Genomic DNA, 19333 nt, shown 5'->3' with positions numbered 1-19333 from the left:
ATGAAGTCTCACAGCAGACACACCCCTTAAAGGTCCCGTTCTTCGTGTGTTTTCGAAGCTTTGATTATGTTTACAGTGTGCAATATAACATGAGTTCATGTTTCCCGTGTAAAAAAAACAGTATTTTTCACACAATTTACTTATCTGTACAGCAGAGTCCTGCAACGGGTCGGGTATCCGCGGGTACCCGCATAAAAGCGGCTAAAACGGGTGGATTATGACATTTATAAAATTCACGGGCGGGGATGCGGGCGGATAATTAACTCTGTGCGGGCGGGTAGTAGCGCGGATGGGCGGATGAAAAATATGTGCAATATTTCTGTGGCAAAGTGAACGCGAGAGCGAGAGAGAGAGAGACCAGGGCGTGATTGTGAATGAGCGTCACCTGCGAGCCACACCGGTCTCGAGTTCTCTGAGGACGAGAGATCACCAGACCTGGATTTGACGTTGAGTTGTGTTTATGTTTTATAATGCGTGTGCGCATGGGAGATGTCCATGAAGGGCTACTCACGTTACTTTCGTTTTGTTTGGTTAAAGTCTTTTAAATGTTCGCTGGTTCCCGCCTCCTTCTTCCCCCATCCAACATATTGTAGGCTATTACAATTTCTATGTCCAAATTACCATTACACATACACGCAACAATGATATACCATTTGACCCATCACGTCACCACCACTGCGACATTGAAATTTTAGTTGATGCCTCTCGTAGCGCAGAAGGAGCGAGCGTTGCAGGAGTAGCAATGGATGAAGTAAAAGTAAAGCTGGTGAGTGGAGTAGCTATATGAAATTGTTGACAATGAGTCTTTAAAGGCACTTTTGCCTGTTTCATTAGCCCATTCATGACGCTGTTGATGTTGAGAGAGGTGTAGGATAAAAAAATAAAGCATTTTAATTTGAATGTTTTAGCGTGTGTGATTTATCGCGGGCACGGGTCGGGTAACGGGCCAAATATTAACGGGTCTGGGCGGGTACGGATTTAATTTTGAAATTTTCACGGGTCACGGGTCGGATCTGGTGCTAAACCTTGCGGGTACGGGCGGGGGCGGGTCTCCAAAAATGGACCCGTGCAGGACTCTGCTGTACAGCGCTGTTTTCTCTGTCCTAAAAACGGCCTGATGATTTCCTTGTTCTATGAAGTCCCGCCTTCAGAAACACGCAACGAGTTCTGATTGGGCCAGCGCTTCCCGTGTTGTGATTGGACAGCAGCTTAGCCCACTTTGCCCGGAAAGGTCCCGCCTCTTACCATAACGGGGAGATGCAAGCGCTGAATGCGCGCTCTTCTCCACGTGGGAGAGCAACAAGACCACGCCCCCTATTTTGCGTGTTCTTGTGGGCGGAGGGTTAGTCAACAAACGGTTCTAGTGACGTCATTACATCCCTGCTCTTCCTGCTGTAGTCCAAACCGGCCGTTCGCTGTAGGCTTTGGAAGGGAACTTCTGTTAAATAAAATATCTCGCTTGGCATTGAACTTTGAGCTTTATAATTTTACAGGTATTATTTATGCTCCAACAGCAACATTACACACTAACTAAAGTTTGAAAAATGGAATCGCGAAGAACGGGACCTTTAAAACAGAGCATTCAAATCAGAGGGATAAAATCAGAAAAAAGGCATTTATTTATACATTCTGACCATTTTATATGTAAAAAAAAAATCATATTAACATTATAAGTGCACCCCAGGAAACATTATAGACTAATTTAAAAAATCCAGTTTATGATCCCTTTAATCATTCTATCAGAATGAGTAAAACCAAACTATATAATTCTGGTGTGCGGCAAAAGATTGCTTCAGAAAATAGAAATTGGCTGTAAGAAACTAGCTAAAGCATTGAAGATTCCCATTTCCACCATCAGGGCAATAATTAAGAAGTTCAATCAACTAAAGATGTTACAAATCTGCCTGAAAGAGGACGTGTGTCGATATCGTCCTATAATGCACGGTAGGGCTGGGCGATATGACGAAATATATCGTCTGGACGATAGAAAATGTCTATCGTTTTATATAAGGCTCTATCGCTTACGCCACGATAAGGCGTTTATGGCAGAATTTTACGTCAAGATGCACCTCACGCCACGGCATGCCCATGCAATACATAAACGGCAGGTGTTAACTTTACTAACAGTCTTGCTTTAAAAAAAGATTCTAAATAAAATAAAAATGTAGTCCATACTACCTTTATTTGTTTTGTATATCATTTCAAACTGCATTTCCACATTGCAATTTTGTATAGACTATTCATAAACTGAATTAATAGAAAGGTTGCTATATCGTTATGTATATCGTTATCGGGATATCAAATGAGCTATATCGGGATATGAAATTTTGGCCATATCGCCCAGCCCTAATGCACGGCGAGGAGCAGAGTTTGAGTGGCCAAAGACTCTTCATGGATCACAGATGGAGAATTGCGGATATTAGTTGAGTCTTGGGGTCAGAAAGCCTAAAGAAATTCTCAAACACCACCTAAATCACCACAAGCTGTTTGGATGGATTCAAGAAAAATCCTCCTCGCTCACCCAAAAACAAACTCCAGCATGTTCGGCTTTCAGACACGACTGGAACTTCAGAAGCGACCGGATTCTGTGGTCAGATGAAGCTTAAAAAAGAGCTTTTGGCAGCAAACCTACTAGATGTGTTTGGTGCAAACAGGGATAAAAAGTACCCCATGCCCACGGTAAAAACACAGCTGGATCTTTTAAGTTGTGTGCCTATTTTTTTGCTGGAGGTCCTGACATCTTGTTCAGATACATGGTATCATGGATTCTAGCAAATACCAAAAGATAAAAAAAATCAACACCTGACGGCCTCTACTTGAAATCTTATAATGGGCCGTGGTTGGATCTCCCATCAGGACAACGATCCAAAACAAACATCAAAATCAACACACAAATGTGTCCCTGAGCACAAAATGAAGCTTCTGCCATGATCATCCCAGCTTCCTGACCTGAACCCTATAGAGGATGAGTGGAGTGAACTGAAGAGACGAAGCATGGATCTGGGAATCTGACGGATCTGGAGAGATTCTGTATGGAGGAATGGTCTCTTGCAATAATTGGGTGTCACTTATTGTGGCCAACATGAACGTTTCATAATGAAATTTTCCCCCTACTTTCAGTTGTTGAAACTCTAAGCACATGGGCTCAGCCAAACTAATGACCGCGATCGTGCTCATCAAAAAACAAAGTCAGCTCAAATACTGCGGCAAGATTAAATATCTAGTATATGTGTTTCTGTTTGCAATAGTGGTGTGGTATAGCTGTGTTGGGCAGCGCTGGTAAAATGGCAATTAAAAAAATTTGTTTGACCAATTGTATCAAGATTATTTGCTTTCAGCCCAGAAATTAATTTCGGTTCATCCCTACTTCCAACATATATTGCTTTCAATATTAATAATATTTTACACAAAACTGCTTCACTGCTTATTTAAGAAATAATAAATGCCAAAATAAATCCTAAAGCTTTTCTTTCAAGAGTTGTTCTCTTCTTTTCCCCAAGAAAAGAAGATTGAATTTAAATCAACCAGATTTTATTGTTATTTTTTGCTCTACAAAAATAAATTGAAAATCCAATATAGAAAAAAATGCTCTTCATAGAAAAGGTGTATAAATGTTTTTATCTTGATGAAACATCTGGGATCTTAAAGACAGGATTGACCTTGGAATTGTTTCAAAATAATGTCTGGAAATATTCCCTGGCTGAAGCATTCCCTAGTTCTGCAAACTGCTGTCTTTGATTACTCTAGAGATTCTGACAAAGCAGAGATATGATTGATATTTACTCTCTTGTAATTAAAAAAACTTTAATCATAGATTAAAAGAGATAAGACAATCTAGATGTAAAAATTAGATCTCACGTTGGCGAATGTTAAATATTACCTGTCATATTAAACAATTTTTGGACAGACTGCTGTATTTTTGAATGATTTCTTTCTTGTCATTCCTCGTGTTGAATGCAAAATATAAACTGCGCACTTGGCAATTCAGATGGGAGGGACAAGTAATAAACTTCCTGTTTTTGTAGGATTCCATTTCATTGTTAGCTCTTGGGCAATGAGAAAGACAACTGTTAAGAGGAAGGGTACATCAATTCTCGTCTATCACAGCTATTGAAATACCTTGAAAAAAAACAGCAAGTCTATTCAGTTAGCTTGTCTAAAGGAATATCTAGAGTTCAGTATGAGTTCACCCATCAACAGCATTATCTTTCATCACCACAGGAAACAATTTCTACAATTCAGCTATTTTTAAGCTAAAAATCACAGTAAGGCACTTACATGGACAAACATGGAACCAGCCAATGAACAAAACACAGACCATTTATTTTAAGTACAGCTGTGTAAATATTAAGAGTTATCGACCTTTCGTGTGTAAAATGATATAGAACTTTATTGTCATGGCAACTTTCATACAATAAGCACAAGGATACCTGAAAGGCACATGACGCGACATAACTATGATCCTGTTTACACTTGAAATCAATATCTGTCATAGGTGATTCAATCACAAGAGGTCAAACAGTGTCCATGTTTCCTAACACTGAGATAGTCAGAAGTGCATGTGACCGTATCACATCTGTAGTGTAAATGCTATCCTGACAGCAGTGAGGGACCGCCTACTCATCTGCCAATCATCCACTATGCGGAAGAGAGGTTTGAAAATTTGCCAGCTCTAAAGGAACCCTTTACATTTTTTTAAAAAATAGGCTAATTTTTCAACTCCCCTAGAGTTAAACAGTTTAGTTTTACCGTTTTTAAATCCATTCAGCCAATATTTAGCCGCTTTTAGCATAGCTTAGCATGCATTATTGGATCTGATTAAACCGTTAGCATCTTGTTCAAAATAATTACCAAAGAGTTTTGATATTTTTCCTATTTAAAACTTGACTGGTCCCACTTCATATTAGGTGGCCTTAACTACTATGTACTTACATCAAAAAGTAGGTACAATGTACTTATTTTGTTCATATTATATTGCAAAACACTTTTGCTGATATTGAGGTGGATACGGGTAGAGTTAGGGACAGGTGTGGTGGTGTGGGTCAGTTTAAGGGTAAGGTTAGGTGTAAGGGAAGTGCCAACTGTGTAATTACAAATGTAACTACAGAAATTAATTACATATGTAATTACATGCAGGTCATTTTGAAAATGTAAGTACAATGTAAAAACATGTATGTACACAATAAGTGCATTGTATCAAATGATTAATTACAATGTTACTACATAGTAGTATAGTATAGGCCACCTAATATAAAGTGGGTCCACTTGACTCTTCTGTAGTTACATCGTGTACTAAGACGAAGGAAAATGAAAAGTTGGGATTTTCTATGACAATATGGCTAGGAACTATACTCTCATTCCTGCATAATAATCAAGGAACTTTGCTGCCATACCATGGGTGCAGAGGCACAATGATATTACGCACCTGAAAATAAGCTAACTTTCATTAACATAACCAACGTGACAACCTCCTTACACAGGGAGCATGCTGGGGACTATTTTCAGGCGCTGTGTAATACCATTGCACCGCTGCACTCATGGTACGGCAGCAAAGTTTCTAGATTATTACGCAGGAATGAGAGTATAGTTCCTAGCCATATCAGAACTTTTTATTTTCCGTCAGTCTTAGTACACGATGTTACTACAGAAGAGACAAGTTTTTAAATAGGAAAAATATCGAAAAAAATTGGTCATTTTTTGAGTGAGATACTAACTAATCAGGTCTAATCAGATTCAATGATCTATACAAAGTTATGCTAAAAGTGCTACCGGCAGACCTGGAGATCGGCTGAATGGATTTGAAAACGATAAAACCGAACTGTTTATCTCTAGGGGAGTTGAAAAATGAGCCTATTTTCCAGAAAATGTTTGTGTTCCTTTAATTCAACTGCCTGATCGAAACATACATTTAAATAATACATAAGATTTCACTGAACTTCTTCAGTAGACTGTCTGTTTGACATCGACATACAATTTAAAATAAATCAACGGATAATTGTATGTCCAACTTCTCATTTGTGCAATTTTTTCAATCGTTTTCTATTGTTATGCTGAATCAACACACACACTAACACAGAGTGATGTATGAAGGTGATGATCAGTGATGCATATAGTCATGAAACCAGAGACCCTCCCTTGAAATCTGATCCGACTGGTCACAAGAGCTTTGAGACTGTCAGGTGTAAATAGCAATCTGTCCCGTCTGGCTAATGGTGATCAGACCACCCGAGACGGAGCTTAATACCAGGTGTAAATTCCACCCACAGGAATTTTGTTGGTAAAACAAAACCAGACGTTCATCCACCTGGAAAACTATTCCCACTTCAAAAATGACAATTTAGTCAACTATAGAATTTTTGTTTTTTTTGGACTATTTATTTACATTCTCAGTGCTTTAACAAAAATCAAGCTTCGTATTTCTCCTTAAACACATCTGGCTTCATTTGCATGACTCTAGCAGGAACTGAATACACTAAAAATAATCAACACGTGTCTGTATCTGAAAGCACACATCAATCTCACATCCTCTGTCCCACAAGGGCTGGGCGATACGGCCAAACAATTCTGTATAAATATTTATCACAATATTCCTTTTATACCATTAATGAAGTAATGATATGCATTCTGTAGGCTTCTTAGACATAATAAATGTAAAAATAATTTGTTTGTGTTCCAAATAAACACCTAGAGCAAGCTTACACTTAATTTAGTGCGCCATGAATGTGTTTAACTTTTTTTTCTGGATTCTGTTTTATGAGTTAATACAAATTCACATGATTATATGACTGGCACACAGCAACGGTTGGAGTTAAAAAATCTTCATTTGTGTTCTACTGAAGAAACAAACACATCTACATGTTGGGTGCACTGGGGGTAAGCAGACAAGCTAATTTAATATCTAATTTTCATTTTTGGGTGAACTAACCCTTTAACACTACTCACTACCGAGAGATATCTGCGTGACGAGAGGTTCAGCTTGGTTTATAGCCTACTCGCCGCATCCGGACCTCTATGCCCCGCACTAGTGAGAAGGTGCGCGCGGCAAAAATTAAAGGTCCCGTTCTTCGCGTGTTTTCGAAGCTTTGATTATGTTTACAGTGTGCAATATAACATGAGTTCATGTTTCACGTGTAAAAAAACAGTACTTTTTACACAATTTACTTATCTGTACAGCGCTGTTTCCTCTGTCCTAAAAACGGCCTGATGATTTCCTTGTTCTATGAAGTCCCTCCTTCAGAAACACGTAGCGAGTTCTGATTGGGCCAGCGCTTCCCATCTTGTGATTGGACAGCAGCTTAGCGCACTTTGCCCGGAAAGGTCCCGCCTCTTACCATAACGGGGAGATGCAAGCGCTGAATGCGCGCTCTTCTCCACGTGAGAGAGCAACAAGACCACTCCCCCTATTTTGCGTGTTCTTGTGGGCGGAGGGTTAGTCAACAAACGCTTCTCGTGACGTCATTACATCCCTGCTCTTCCTGCTGTAGTCCAAACCGGCCGTTCGCTGTAGGCTTTGGAAGGGAACTTCTGTTAAAAATATCTTGCTTGACATTTCACTTGGAGCTTTATAATTTTACAGGTATTATTTATGCTCCAACAGCAACATTACACACTAACTAAAGTTTGTAAGAGGGAATCGTGAGGAACGGGACCTTTAAGTTTTCGCAGTTGCGTGCGTTGAAAGCTCGAAACCCCTTTTCAATTGCCGTGTCCATGCGAATGTAACTCTCCCCGCGGCTCCTTATCCGAAGGTGTGTTAAAGTGGTATTGGGTGCGGTTGTATCGGGGGAGAGTTTGAGTACTTGAGCACAGTATCGGACCGACACCCGAGTACTGGTATCGGTATCGGTGTACCCCTATCAGTTATTTCCAATATCGTGCAGCAAGTGATTGTTTCCTATAGCAGGCAAAACTCAAGTGTTTTTACCAGTTGACGAGTTTGTGCACAACAAATACTTGACTAACTCATGAAAATCCCTGAACCGATACTCATGTCTGAAGCCAATCAAATTTCAGCCATCAATCACAAACATTTGTAATATCATCACATACAAACATCAGGCCAAAGCATCGGAGACAAACACAAGTCTGTTTACTTGATAAATGGTGAGTCTCATTGACTACAGACACATGACAATGGTCAACAAACTTTATGACTCACCAGGGTCATTATGTGAATGGGGTACAACAAAGACTTGCAGTGGCTCATTGTCCCATTCATCAGCCTGATAAGAGATATCAAAGCCTTGTTTCCACACTCCACCATCAGGGTTATCAAATTTGAGCAAATCATAAACATCCAGCATCTGAAATAAAGCGAGAGAGAACATCATTTTACTGAACTGTAACAGGCATGCATACTTCCAACTGTTGACCAAGTGCAAGAGACATCAATTTTTATTAGTTAAGAAAATGTATCATATTTTGCGTAGTTATTTGAAGGCTTTGCAGTGTGAATGTGGCCATAGTTTGTGTCAGCTCTCTGTTCGCTGAAGCAAAAAAAGCAATTCCAATTCTTTTAAGCAATTTCATGTATTTTGACAGGAAATAACATAAAAAATAGGTCATTCAGCCGGGATTCTTTTCCTTTAGTGACAGAAGGAAAAACGGCAATATTTTCTGTTACACCTGAAAATGTTTATATTACATCATGACCCCATATAAAAAAATCAATTAAATAATAATAATAATAATAATAATAATAATAATAATAATAATGCAAGGGTTAAGCGTAGGGTTAAGTAAAAATGCAAGCCATAAACAAACACACATGCAAAAGTATGTAAAAATGAGCCTGGAGAGTGACGATTCAGGCACTGAGATATTTCTTAACCTTCTAAGAACAGCCAGTGGGTCTTTGCAAAAATTCTCTCTGGCATTGATCTATTCATTTTTACTGAACCATTGTTCATGAAAAAAATCTTTATTAAGTATATTGTGCATAAAATAATAGCAAAACTGTTTTGCACCTCTCAAGGTTATTTTTCTTCATTGACCACATTCTTCCTGGAATAATGTGTCTTCCTGATTGATGATAGTATCACAACATATAAAACACACATAAAAACTTGTGAATACCCTTCAAATTTGAGTTAAAGTAGATAACCAGTAAGCTAAATGTGATTTTATTGTGTACAGTATGTCTTACAAAAAGACAATGACGTTGAAGTTTTAGTTAAGAGGAAGAATTAATATCAACAGTCCCTTATCCCTCATTAATTACTTGCCATCTGAATACATGTTTTTATTAAAAGGATTCAAACTAATTATATTTACAGACTGTTATAAAAAGTTAGTTTACTTCCAGCTATTTTTGCTTTAAAACCCTAATAAAAAGTTAATGTACGTATATGTAAACACATTGCCATTCGAAGGTTTTGGGGTTGGTGAGATTTTTTTGTTTTTTAAAGAAGTCTTTTGTGCTCACCAAGCTGCACTTAAATAATTACAAATACAGTAAAAACAGTAATATTATAACTAGTGCTGGGCAACGATTAAAATGTTTCATCGTGATTAATTGCATGATTTTTACGTGATTAATCGTGATTAATCGCTGTATGCTCAAAATTCAATAATGAATACAAAAGTGCTGCTAAATGAAAAAGTGCAATAACATATGGTTTGCAAACACTTTAAACAAATACGGTGCTTTTTACAGCAGTTAGAAGTTACAAACAGTTACAATATTTATTGTAAATATCAACTTAAACATTAATTTAATCAAATTAAATTATATTGGTGGTATACATATATTGATTCTGAATGTTAAATGTTAAATTCTTACATTTGATTAATAAATTCAGTTATAATAGTTAAGACACTATAGGCTGTTACCAATCAAATTAAATAATTTAAACTGCAAAAAATACAGCTGCAATAAATAATGTTATAAGATTGATGTTCTAAATAAAACATGCAATCATACTTTTAAACATAACCGTCAATAGGGGGCAGCAAGTGATCGTCTTTATAAGTGAGTCATTGAGTCGTTCATTCAAATGATTCATTCAAAACACTGAATCATTCAGTTAAAAAACACCACACTGAGTGTTTCTGGAACTATTTTCGTCTGTAAATTCATGGGTGAAATTGAACAAAAAAAAGGTTGTTAATGTAAGTAACTTAATATTAATTAGGCTACTTGTTTATTGAACTAGGCTACACCATTCATGCTACACAATTCACGATTGCAAAGTCGACTTGTGTTATTAACAATATCATAAATCATAAATATCAACAACTACAACAAGCTCAGTTTTACCCCAGTACGTTTCTTCTGTGAGTTTATATTGCTGCTCACTTGTTTTGATTTCTCCACGAATGTCTCTCACAAAGAGACAGGCAGCTCGAGCCTCAACGCGACTTGTTAATGTACCAGAGGCAGAGATACACTCATCAATCGCTGTTTACATTGAATATAATAAAAACAACAACAAAAATCTGAATCATTTTCGCATTTCTGGTTATTTTTATATTTTATTTGTCCCAGACAAAGAATGTCAAGCCCTTGGCTTAGGCTACAGACAGCCCTGTATTCTCCTGTGACCAATGATTTGTCTGTATGTGTACTCAGAGGCAGTGAGCAACGGCCTTTCAATATAATAATAAATAACTATGTTAATGCGCGATAAAATAATTGTCGGCGTTAATTAATAAATGCGTTAACGCGATAATAACACGTTAACTTGCCCAGCCCTAATTATAACCTTACGAGAATACTTTATTACTTGAAAGAAGTAAATATACATTAATGAGCACAAATATTTTTGAAAGAACTAAGTGTTTTTAGCTAAGAATAAACTACAAAAGTTACACAGTGTAGCTTTAAGGTGTAATAGAATTTAAACAGATGAGTTATTTAAAAAAATTCACCCCCTCACAGTTGTCATGAAGGGCAAAATTAGCTATATAGACCAAAACCACTTTTTGTATCAGACTGTAAACATGTTTTTTTTCTGCTATAAGTTGGGCATTTTAATATAGGGGAGATACAGATTTGACTCCCTTTTAGAGCCTTTCTCTAGAAGCCAGTTGATGAATTGAAATTAAACTTCACTTCCATATTGGCTTCAAGAGAGGTTGCTGCTTGGTTGAAAACGAAAGAAGATTTTGAAGAATGTTGGGTAACCAGACAGTTGATGGCACCCATTGATTTCCATAGCAGGGGGAAAAAAAACAATGAAAGTCAATGGCTACCGTCAACCTGCGGATTACCAACATTCTTTTGTGCTCAACAGAAGAAAGTAACTCACGCAGGTTTAGAACAACCTAGTTAATGAACACAGTATTTTCATTTTTGAGTGAACTGCCCCTTTAAGACTCCCTTTTCTCTCTGTACCTGTACTCCATCCGCTGCCTTGGAGTATGTCCGTGCTGCAAACTGGCAGTCCTCTGAGTGGACGGGGAGCAGCGCAGGAGCAAATGGCAGTGATTCCAATTTCCCCTGACTCATGTTCCCTTCAGGAAACATTTTCCCAGTTTTCACAGTTTCTTTCAGGTTAATTACAGAGTCCCTGATGTTGGCAATGATCTCATTGTTCTCTGAAAGCAGTCTTTCTAAGTGGTCTATTTTGTCCTGCAGAACACCAAGCTGCCCCTGTAAAACAGAGAAAAAAAACGTTGAGTAACACTTTAACGGTGCATTGGACAGAACCACGAAGCCCTTCAGCGCAAAATTCAGACAATGACATAACTGAATACGTTTCCACATAACCTAAACGTTGCAGACTTTTTTTTACGGGCCTTACGGGCTTTGAAAATAAATGTTAACGTCCAAAGTAATTTAACGCAACATCTGGCCTGCAACTTTTCAGGCACAAGCCTCTGTGAAAAAGGGAGAGTTTTAAATTTACTTTCAGCAGTGGCTCTTAAAAGTCTCTTAAACAAGGTGTTTGCATATTTGTAACGCCCTTTTACATCCGTGACAAAGAGTATTATCGCTAAACTCTCAGGTGATTCAAATTTGCTGCTGCCACAGTTTTAAGGTGAGGTCTAGGGTTAGACTGGATTTCAAATAGCACAGCTTACGAAAAACATGTGAATCCTACAGGACTTGTTCGCGAATTTGGGTTAAGTAGAAACATATGTAAACATCACTGGTTATCGGCTGTCATTTTTAACCAATATAGCAGTGTTGCTTCTGAAAAACACTAAACATACATTTTTAAAAAATACAAATAGACAACTGGTAACTAGTACAAAATTCAAAATGGAATTATTGACTCCCTTTCGAGTTCAACTGAATTGGCACACCCACAATAAATTGAATTGGAATATAAATCACTTTTGAGTAATGTCAATGTAGCTGATTCGGTTTAATTGTGCATTTTATCAATGACATCAAATTTTAAAAAAGACAGTGTACCAGTTTTTTCTGTTGAGCAAGCGCCACGTAAAAAAAAAAGTGTGGCCGGTTAGTCTGATTCACAAATATGAACTATTAAAAATATCACAAAATCATATGATTTCAGGTTCAATTATCAGTCTGACAAATAGAATTTTGCAGTCTTTTTTCCAGTCATGTTGCAGAGTCGAATTAAACTTAAGAAGAAGCATGACAACTTGTGGTTTTGTAGCATGAAACATATGGTTGTTCATTTGACAACATGTTGCTGAAGATACGCATTTACCTTCATTTTAAAGTCAGCAAGAAACAGAAGTTGCAAAAGTCTTTCTTCTTTATAGTGACATGTCCGAGTGAAAGACAAGAACAAGGAAAACAATTTAGGGCGGGACTTGATTTTGTCCATTGGGAATAGAGTGATGCAGGTATGACATCATTATAGGCAAATATTCACCCTAGATAGAGAATGCGAGTTAGCATTTTAGTACTTCCGGTTCCATTATCCTGAAGTCAATGGGTTTTTTGACCGGGTTTTTGGTTAAATGGTTGAAATAAGGTCTGTGGTGAACACAAGCTCAAGACATTTTATTCTACAACATAAAATACATCGGTATTACCCCACTTGTGATTCATTTAAGCTTGAAAAAGGTAGTTGCTAACCAGAGGTGGAAAGTAACTAGGTAAATTTACTTGAGTACTGTAGTTAAAGGTGCACTATGCAACTTTCCGTCCACTAGAGGGCGCCTATTGAAAACAAAAGCGTAGTTTGATGACGCCAAGTGTGAGCGCAGTATCTTGGGACATGTGGTCTTCACCTCACAGCCGGTGGAAAATAGAACACGGGCAGAAATCATGTTCATGGATGCGGTTATTAACGTTACTGTAGTGTACAGCAGAGCAGGACCGAGTGTTGTGGAGCTGAGCACGGCTGCTGGAGCGATTGTTACATAAACACATGTCTCGCGAGCACTGAGGCTTTTATTATGACGGAACGGGACACAGTCGCCGGACGCCTGCACTATTTCCGGTCATGAGTATAGGGTAAAGCAGCTCTGTTTATCATATTAGATACATTTGTTTAAAATGGTGTTATGACGTTACTCTGTGTGTTCGCTCAGCGCTGCTGTGACATGTTCACACTGCTAAGAGAAAAGCACTTCTGCCAAATAAAACCGAGGGTAGCGCGGATATTACGCGATTGACAGGCGACTCCTTCAAACGCTACGCTGAAATGTCCCAGGTCCTTGGTTAAAATAGCAATTTTCTCACAATTTACAAATAGTTGGAAACATTTGGGATTTTGTAATTACTCAACTGAACAAAATATATACAGGCATGTGATTGGCTAAGGACAAAAAAGCAGGAAAATATACCATATTTTATAATATAGACCAACCCCACCCCCGCCGCGCCGCGCCGAACAAACTGGTGGCGGATCAATACGGACAGTAAAGCAGGACCCATAACAACTTATTTGAACAAAAAAATACATTTTATTGTAATAACTTTTTTGTACAGTATGAAAAATAACTAATTATTTGGTGGATGCATTTTTACCCAATTTTAATAGCTAAATGTGCATCATGCACATTTTCATGTCAAAAGAAGGCCTCAATTTTTCTATGACTCTTTAGCCTTTGTAGAAAGCTTTTTTAGAGCCTCTACACGTTTCTTTTGGAATTTGCGCCTGGCATGATAAATTAATCTATAATGACGAAATGGGGGTGCAATTCACATTTATTCCACAAGGTGGCGATGTCTGATACACAATGATGAAGTGACGTTTCACTCATAGTTACCTCTGACAGAAAACGAAACAATAATAATTATAATCTGCAAAACTTGAAATGACTCAGTGATTTACTGCAGAGAGCAAGTACTAAACACAATCATATGTTAGTGTCACTGTCTCTTGATGATGGATGTGGTCAAGAAGCTGTCAGTGAGCAAAATATTGATTTTGAAGACGTTGAAAATGAAATGGACTGCATTTATATAGATGGACTGCATTTATATAGCGCTTTTATCCAAAGCGCTTTACATTTTGCCTTGAGTTGGAGAATATGCGTGAGATCGCGAATATGAGGCAGATGCTGACTGGTAAACCAGCTCTGACGAGGAAATATGATGATGGTATTAAACATCTGCTCAAACTGAACCCTTCCAAGCTCCAAAAGGTAACGAAATACGTTTTATTTTATTCTTCTGTAGCTGTTACTCTAACATCAGGAGTTTTATATATTATCGCGACAGGTAGAGGTCTAACGTTATCCATGTTAAATATAGAACCGGGTCCCCAATATGTAAGAATGTTTGGCGAAACAGTCATGCATTTAAGGGTTAAGCTATGGAATGGCTTCAGATGACTTTGTCACCCAAACTGACGTGAAAAAAGCGGGGGGCGCCGAAAAGCGCGCTGTTTGCATATATAGCTAGTGCTAGCAAATACAAGTAATGTTAGCTGTCAAGTTAATGTTAAATGCAGCTTAAACATCCTGCCATAGTGGAAAATCAATCAAAATCGATCATCTAATCAATCGACAACAAAGTCAAATTAGTAACTTATAGGTTATATATAGACACAAGCAATAGTATACCCAGATCATCCGATCCGGCGATGTTCTTGTCACGATACAGTCCTTGTTGCCCATCCCGCGATCGTGGTTTCGACCCGGGTTACCATGGTGACGGCTGTGAGATGACGGTCAACCCACCAATCCCCCCCCCCCGCCCCCGCCATTTTTTTTTTTTACAGATCTGCATGATTTACGTAGGTCACATTTTCAGGTCGGAAAATCCGGAATTCCGGATTAATCCGGAAAAATCACATCCCTGTATATAACACTGGCCTAGTGGTTTTTGGATATTTTACTGCAAAAATATTACAGTGCACCCTAGCGGCAGCAAAACCAATCTGCCGCGAGTTTCTAGCAACTCTCAATAGACTTATGAGCTGTAAAAACTAAAGTCTGGTCAGGCCAATCACATCGTTAATAGAGTCGATGGGCGGGGATTAAGGCTGCACAATATTGGAAAAAAATTACATTGCGATTTTCTTCCCCAACGATATATTTTGCGATATTGAGAGCCATCAATCCAGTCAATAATTACCATTCCACGATATTAATAATTTCAGTAATAAGCAAGCTTCATTACAAGTGACAAAAAGAAATGTTGGAAAGTATGTGCAAGGTGCAAACATGAAACTAAACCTCCAGTAGGTGGCAGCAGGTGACCATGTTAATGAGTGAGTCACTGAGTCGTTCATTCAAACGATTCATTCAAACGCTGAATCTTTCACGCTTGTTGCTGTGAGGTAAACGTGTTACGGGTCTGCTGTGAACGATTTTCACTGCTGAAATAGAACAAAAACACTAAATATTGCATCTAAAATGTAAGTGACTAAGTAAATGTTAATTTGTTGTTTATGGAACTGTCATATGAAATCAGTGTCATTTTCAGTCATGATGGTATTCAGGAAAACGCTCTAGTGTTGTTATTTCTCGAGCCCTGCTTTGTATTCGTCGTAAAGATCTTGTAGCCAAAATAGTCCCAAAAAGATGATTTCTGGTACAAACCTTTTTTTTTTTTTTTTTGCGGTGGATCCTCTTCGTCGCGCGTTTTAGCAGTGAATGTTTGGCCGTGAGCAGCAGCTCAGCATACCAATCACTGTGCAGGCACGCGGAACGTGCAACGTGCATGTCACTCCAGCAACAAACTCGTGTTTACTGTGTGCTACCCTTCTCTTAATACACCATGGGCTACTACCCTTCACATCGCATGTTCCGGCGATGTGACTATCGCTCACGCGCACATCGCGATGTCGATGTTAAAACAGAATATCGTTCAGCCCTAGCGGGGTTTAACATAATGACGGCAGAGTTGTGCTTGCGTGCTGCTAGTAAACACAGAAATTGGCGAACGGCGGTCTTTCGCATCAGCTTTAACAGCGACTCTGTTAGACTTGGAGTTAAGCTTTTCTCTGAGAAAAGAACAAAGAATGGCACTGAAGTCATTCTTTAGAAGGGAAGATGTGTTTGGAGATTTGCCGACCGGATGCGCCAAAAGTTTAATCTTTCAACTAGCTCTGGTTGGTTCTAGCGTTATCCCATTGCGTGCACGCCGTGCAGAGGGAGTTTGAAAGACAACCGTTTATCCCACCCCTCGGACTGAGCCCTGTCAATGGTGAGTTTCCAGACCAAACATCTTGATGTGGGTCTGGCTTGTCAGGCTAGTGTAGTCCGCTTATAGCCTATCTTTAGATTTTTACTTCTGGTGTCTGCATTTAGGCGTCAAAATTCATATATTGTGTATCATAAACTTTTGTTGATCACAAAGCTTGATTTTTGCAATTATCCAAAAGCCTATGGGAAAATCCTAGTTGTTGTTGTTGTTGTTGTTGTTGAGGGAACCAGTGTGATGCTACCTGTTGGCCAACACAGTGACATCATACCTACACCACTTTGATTGATTGGATAATTGTAATGATGTCATGTGAGTGACAGGTCATGCCAGTAAACACGTCATCATCATCTTAAAAGATATGTAGTAGCAAGAGGGAGGTGTGGTTATTTTAATTAAACACAACAAGAGCACATGAATTGAACACAAAAAAGTGCATAAATTAACAGAAATAATTTATGACAGATACTGCAACATTCCATAAAAAAATAGTAATTTTTATTTTAGAATGTAGTATTTTAGAAATTGTAATTTCATGTTGATTTTAATTATATATATGTTATCCATTTTTTTATGTAGGTAGGACCAATTGCGGAAGTTTGAACCTATTTGAATACAGCAAAAAAAAAAAAAAAAAATTGTGCAGGACACAGCGTGTGTTGTCTAAACAGACAGATCGCTTTGAAAGACAATATGAACAACGCTGAGGACTGCGAGGAAATGACCTTTGAGCTCAGTTCACTGTCTAAAACGAGATAGAACCTCTCTTTTAATTCGCTTTCCGACTCGTTTAAGACACTATCGTGATTCTAATTGGATATAACACGACAAAAGTATGTGAGAAACAGGAAATGCACGCTTTACTACTGATCACAGCCATCTTTGTGTCAGTGTATTACTTTAATAGTGTTATGACACTTGGAAAGAAGCAAACTATTCATTAAAACTGCTAAATGTCTTGTATCCACCACATCACGGTCGAGGTAATATTATAAGTTCACGAACTTGAGCACAGAAAACACACATCTGCTGACAGTAGGCTACTCTTTTTATAACACAATTTATTGACAAGCACATGGAGTACTTACGTTTTGCATTCTCTCTCCATTTGGGTTTTTGCTGTAATCTAAGTGATCCAACATCAGGTACAAGGAAAATACCACCACACAGAATATGGCACTGCCAAAAACTGTGAACTGTCTGCTGAGCTTCATTTCTCGCACGAGTCTTGCACATTCACAGGAAAGTCAAACTTTTAAAAGCGTGTGTCTCGCGAGCGGTGGTCCCGTAGGTGACAGCAGGCAGAAGTGAAAGGTCTTTTCGCCATGAAGAGTTGCACCAAAGGGGACACCTTCTCTGTCTGACGGCGGGGAAATGTCGCGTTATGTATCCACGGACTGAAATCCACGGCGATCTGTCTTCAAAGTTTTAACGATGCGGAAGAGTTTGTGTGATTCAGCAAATTGTGATGGTCAAACAGGCAAAGGAAAAGCGCCAACCCTGCCCCCTTCCTGCGCTTACCGTGTGTGCTACAGTACAGACCGACGAAAAGTGAGCGTGGAGTTGCGCCGCCTAACGAGTGAACACATCACACACACACACACACACACACACACACACACACACACACACACACACACACACACACACACACACACACACACACACACACACACACACACTGGTTTGCTCTCTTTAACTTCTGGGGACTCTCCATAGACGTAATGGTGCTTATACTGTACAAACTGTACATTCCATTCCCTTACACTAACCCTACCCTACCCCTAAACCTATATAGTATACCATCACAGAAAACTTTCTGCATTTTTACATAAAAAAAAAAAAAAACGAATTCTGTATGATTTATAAGCTTGTTTGGTCATGGTGACCCCCTACAGTGGCACGAGTCCCCCATAAGTCAGTGTGCATTTAGGTTGAAGTCCCCACCGGGAAAATGTGCACACACTGTACAAATTCAATACTGTACAAACTGTGTGAGCTATTATATCCCCTTACACTGACCCTACCCATCACACAAGACTTTCAGCATTTTTACATAAAAAAGCATATATATATATATATATATATATATATATATATATATATATATATATATATATATATATATATATATATATATATATATATATATATAATAAATATCAAATAAAAAAATATAAAACAATATATATATATATATATATATATATATATATATATATATATATATATATATATATATATATATATATATATTTAGTGATTTATAAGCTTGTTTCTTAATGGGGTCCTCAATTTAGGCCCCCACGGTAACATGAGTCTCCATGAGTTAGATTTAGGTTGAAGTACACATACACACGCATTCATTTGATGTTTTATGGGGAATTTTCATAGACGTAATGATTTTTATACTGTACAAACTGTATATTCTATCCCCTTACAGCCTACACCTATCCATCACACAAGAGTTTCAGCATGTTTAGATTTATATACAAAATATATAATATATACAAATAATAATAATAAATAAATAATAATAATTATCCTGTATGGTTTGTAAGCTTGTATCCTCATGGGCCTTCAATTTAGGACCCCAAAGTGACACAAGTCCCCATGAGTCATTGTGCATTCAGGTTGAATTCCCCACTGGAATAGAAAAACATGCACACACACACACACACACACACACACACACACACACACACACACACACACACACACACACACACACACACACACACACACACACACACACACACACACACACACACACACACACACACACACACATTGATTTTTATACTGTACAAA

At 38.2% G+C, this 19333-nt stretch overlaps 1 protein-coding gene across 1 annotated transcript in view; it reads right to left on the bottom strand.

The window, feature by feature from the left end:
- Window positions 1-18056, bottom strand: part of man2a1 (mannosidase, alpha, class 2A, member 1) — a 129371-nt gene extending 111315 nt beyond the window's left edge. The window contains exons 1-3 of the mRNA XM_067437845.1: window positions 17611-18056; window positions 11336-11593; window positions 8159-8303 (exon numbers count right to left, since the gene is read on the bottom strand). Of these exons, the coding sequence (XP_067293946.1) occupies window positions 8159-8303; window positions 11336-11593; window positions 17611-17736 (529 nt within the window). The 5' untranslated portion in view covers window positions 17737-18056. The remainder of the gene's footprint in view (window positions 1-8158; window positions 8304-11335; window positions 11594-17610) is intronic.
- Between the last annotated feature and the right edge of the window lie 1277 nt (window positions 18057-19333).

Source organism: Pseudorasbora parva, chromosome 3, assembly GCF_024679245.1.
Source record: "Pseudorasbora parva isolate DD20220531a chromosome 3, ASM2467924v1, whole genome shotgun sequence".
Lineage (NCBI taxonomy): Eukaryota > Metazoa > Chordata > Actinopteri > Cypriniformes > Gobionidae > Pseudorasbora > Pseudorasbora parva.
Note: the sequence above shows the minus strand (reverse complement) of the source record. Positions and strands in the feature narration are given on the sequence as shown.